The 2,535-nt window shown below is 36.3% G+C and overlaps 1 protein-coding gene across 1 annotated transcript in view; it reads left to right on the top strand.

Moving 5' to 3' along the window:
- The window catches only part of LOC106472834 (N-alpha-acetyltransferase 35, NatC auxiliary subunit-like), a 20,733-nt gene extending 20,196 nt beyond the window's left edge, over positions 1 to 537 (top strand). Inside the window, exon 8 of the mRNA XM_013933502.2 lies at positions 448 to 537. Within this exon, the coding sequence (XP_013788956.2) occupies positions 448 to 507 (60 nt within the window). The 3' untranslated portion in view covers positions 508 to 537. The remainder of the gene's footprint in view (positions 1 to 447) is intronic.
- Positions 538 to 2,535: the final 1,998 nt, after the last annotated feature.

Below are 2,535 nucleotides of genomic sequence, written 5' to 3'. Positions count from 1 at the left end.
ATATATATATATATATATATAAATACACATATATAGGCAGGCATCATAAAATATTATAAACAGTTACGTCTATACTTAAACCTGCATGCCAGAAAAATCTGTTTTATTGACAGTATTATAATGTTTGAAATTTGAGTTTTATATACTTATCTAGAAGTTACAAGTGACCAAAACATATAATACTCCAGTTAAGTATTTTGAAAACTTCCTACCTCAGTCAAATCATCAACATGAGAATTTTTTAATTCTAAGAAATTCTTAAGCAAACTATCTGCAAGTCAAAATAATAATAACGTTGAATTTCTGAGAATTGTTTACGACAATGAAATAATTTGTTTTTTATTACAGATTAAACATTGAAGTGTTTCAATGATACTTTATAGTATTACAGATAACATGAATATTCATGTAGTGAATTCTAGGTCTTCACTTTTTACTTGAAAACAGATGACGAGAAACAAACCTGGAGAAGAACAAGATCCACAGACCCAGCTAATGGTAGGTTAGCAAATTAAAACTTGGGAAATAAAGTTTGATTTCTTTTAGGGCTTAGATGTCATAATAAATTATTTTTCAGATTATTAAACCTTTGAAAGAATATTTTATAAGGTTTCTTAAAATAGTGCTACAAATTTTTACATATGATGAAGTCAGAGAGTATTTAAATACTCAAGTTTTAAAATATATTATAAAAGTACATTTTACATGTACGACTCATTGATACTATCAGCATTTAGAATTGTTCATAAAGCTTACACATTTCTGATGTCTCATGTTAAGCACAAAGTACAGAAACACTAACCTGGACTAGTTAAGTTTATTTTATCACTTGTATTATAATTTTTCATAGTTAAGCAGAAAATTTTGAATTGCAAAACCTACTTACCTCCTCTCACACTTACAGCTATTACTCAACTGCCAGGGTTTCTTCTTTTGCCCATCTAAGCATTGATCTGATTTTTTTTGGCTTGCTCCAGTCTTTTATACCCCACTTAATTGTCCTTGGCAATATTTGTCTTGTGTTTGTTTATTTGTTTTTAATTATGCACAAAGCTACACAAGGGCTATCTGTGCTCTGCCCACCACGGGTATCGAAACCCGGATTCTAGCGTTGTAAGTCCGCAGACATACCGCTGTACCACTGGGGAGCATTTGTCTTGTGACACTCTCCACCTAGGTCAATGCACCCTCTATTCTGGTACTGTATATAAGCACCTCATTCAGATAATGTATCACTTTTTCTTGACAGAGCATCACTAATAGGTTTTCTAGTACTATGATCATTTGGAGATGCTTTGAATGTTCTTTGTGTCACCTAGTTGGTTGAGACTTTCAGTGATCTTATTCGTTTTGAGATGGAGACATATATATTTGGTTCTGTGGTGTTCCTCTGGGAGGCTCTGAGGCTGCCATTGGCATCAGTGATTATTGTATGCCTTCAGGGTATGTAGGGGCTCAGCTATGAAAGTTTCTGGATGTGTGGTAACCTTAACCATGGATCCAGGAGCGCTATAGGTCCTTGAGTCAGGATTAGTCATTCAGTTCACATCTTCACTACTATTATCCAACCAAACTGTAGAGTTTCTGTCTCCCGCAGATCCTCGGGATTTGGAACTTAGTTCTAGGGCTATCAGAGTTTGGTTGTTCTAGGGATAGTGAGAGTCATGCTAGTTCTTTGAGGTTTTATTCCCATCAGTTGTAGGGCCTAAGAAGACAGGAAATTGGTGTTCAGTTATCGATCTTTCTCGTCTGTATCAATGCCTAGATTCTCCAAGGTTCATGAGTTACTCATTCCTCAATCTAAGTTGATATTTTTTACTGGGATTGTGGATGTACAAGTTTGTTGTAGTTGGCTCCTATCTGCACATTGCCACAGTGGTGGCCTCCCACTACTGTTGGTATTTTTGTACACATGGGTTAGGTACTGTAGTTCCGTGTTTTCACCTTCAAACTTGCATCGGCATCACATGGGTTCTGCCATTCATATGAGTGTTTTTCTCATCACTTCAATTCCATAACACTGTGCACACACTATTCCATAGACGATTGGTTACTGCTGGCACCATCTTGTTAATTGTCAGAACATCACATCCTGATTCTACTTTCAGAAACAACCAAGACAGGCTTTATTCTCAGGGCTGAGACATCTATTTCTTTTTCCAATTCAATATGTCATCAGTTTGGGTATTTTTATTTTTATCTTGTTTCTCAGTAGGTCTCAGCTGACTCCCATCAAGCTCCATGCTATGAAATAGGAAGCCTGACTGTTACTCACATTTCCTTCTCTCACTGAATGGATGGTTCTTTTTCTTCTGAGTATGTGGGCATCACTCGAATCCCTCATGCCTGTGGGACGAGAGAGCACAAGAGATAATTTTAATGATATTTATGTGCCCAAGGGATCATAAACATCTATTCACTGAATTCCCCAGTTTCCTTAGTCAGGATCATTCTTCAGTCTCAAGAGATTGTTAAGTCATGACACTACTAAGATATGGGTTCCTCTACCCCCACCTCATTCAGAGTTCCATCTCT

Source organism: Limulus polyphemus, unplaced genomic scaffold, assembly GCF_000517525.1.
Source record: "Limulus polyphemus unplaced genomic scaffold, Limulus_polyphemus-2.1.2 Scaffold5648, whole genome shotgun sequence".
Lineage (NCBI taxonomy): Eukaryota > Metazoa > Arthropoda > Merostomata > Xiphosura > Limulidae > Limulus > Limulus polyphemus.
Note: the sequence above shows the minus strand (reverse complement) of the source record. Positions and strands in the feature narration are given on the sequence as shown.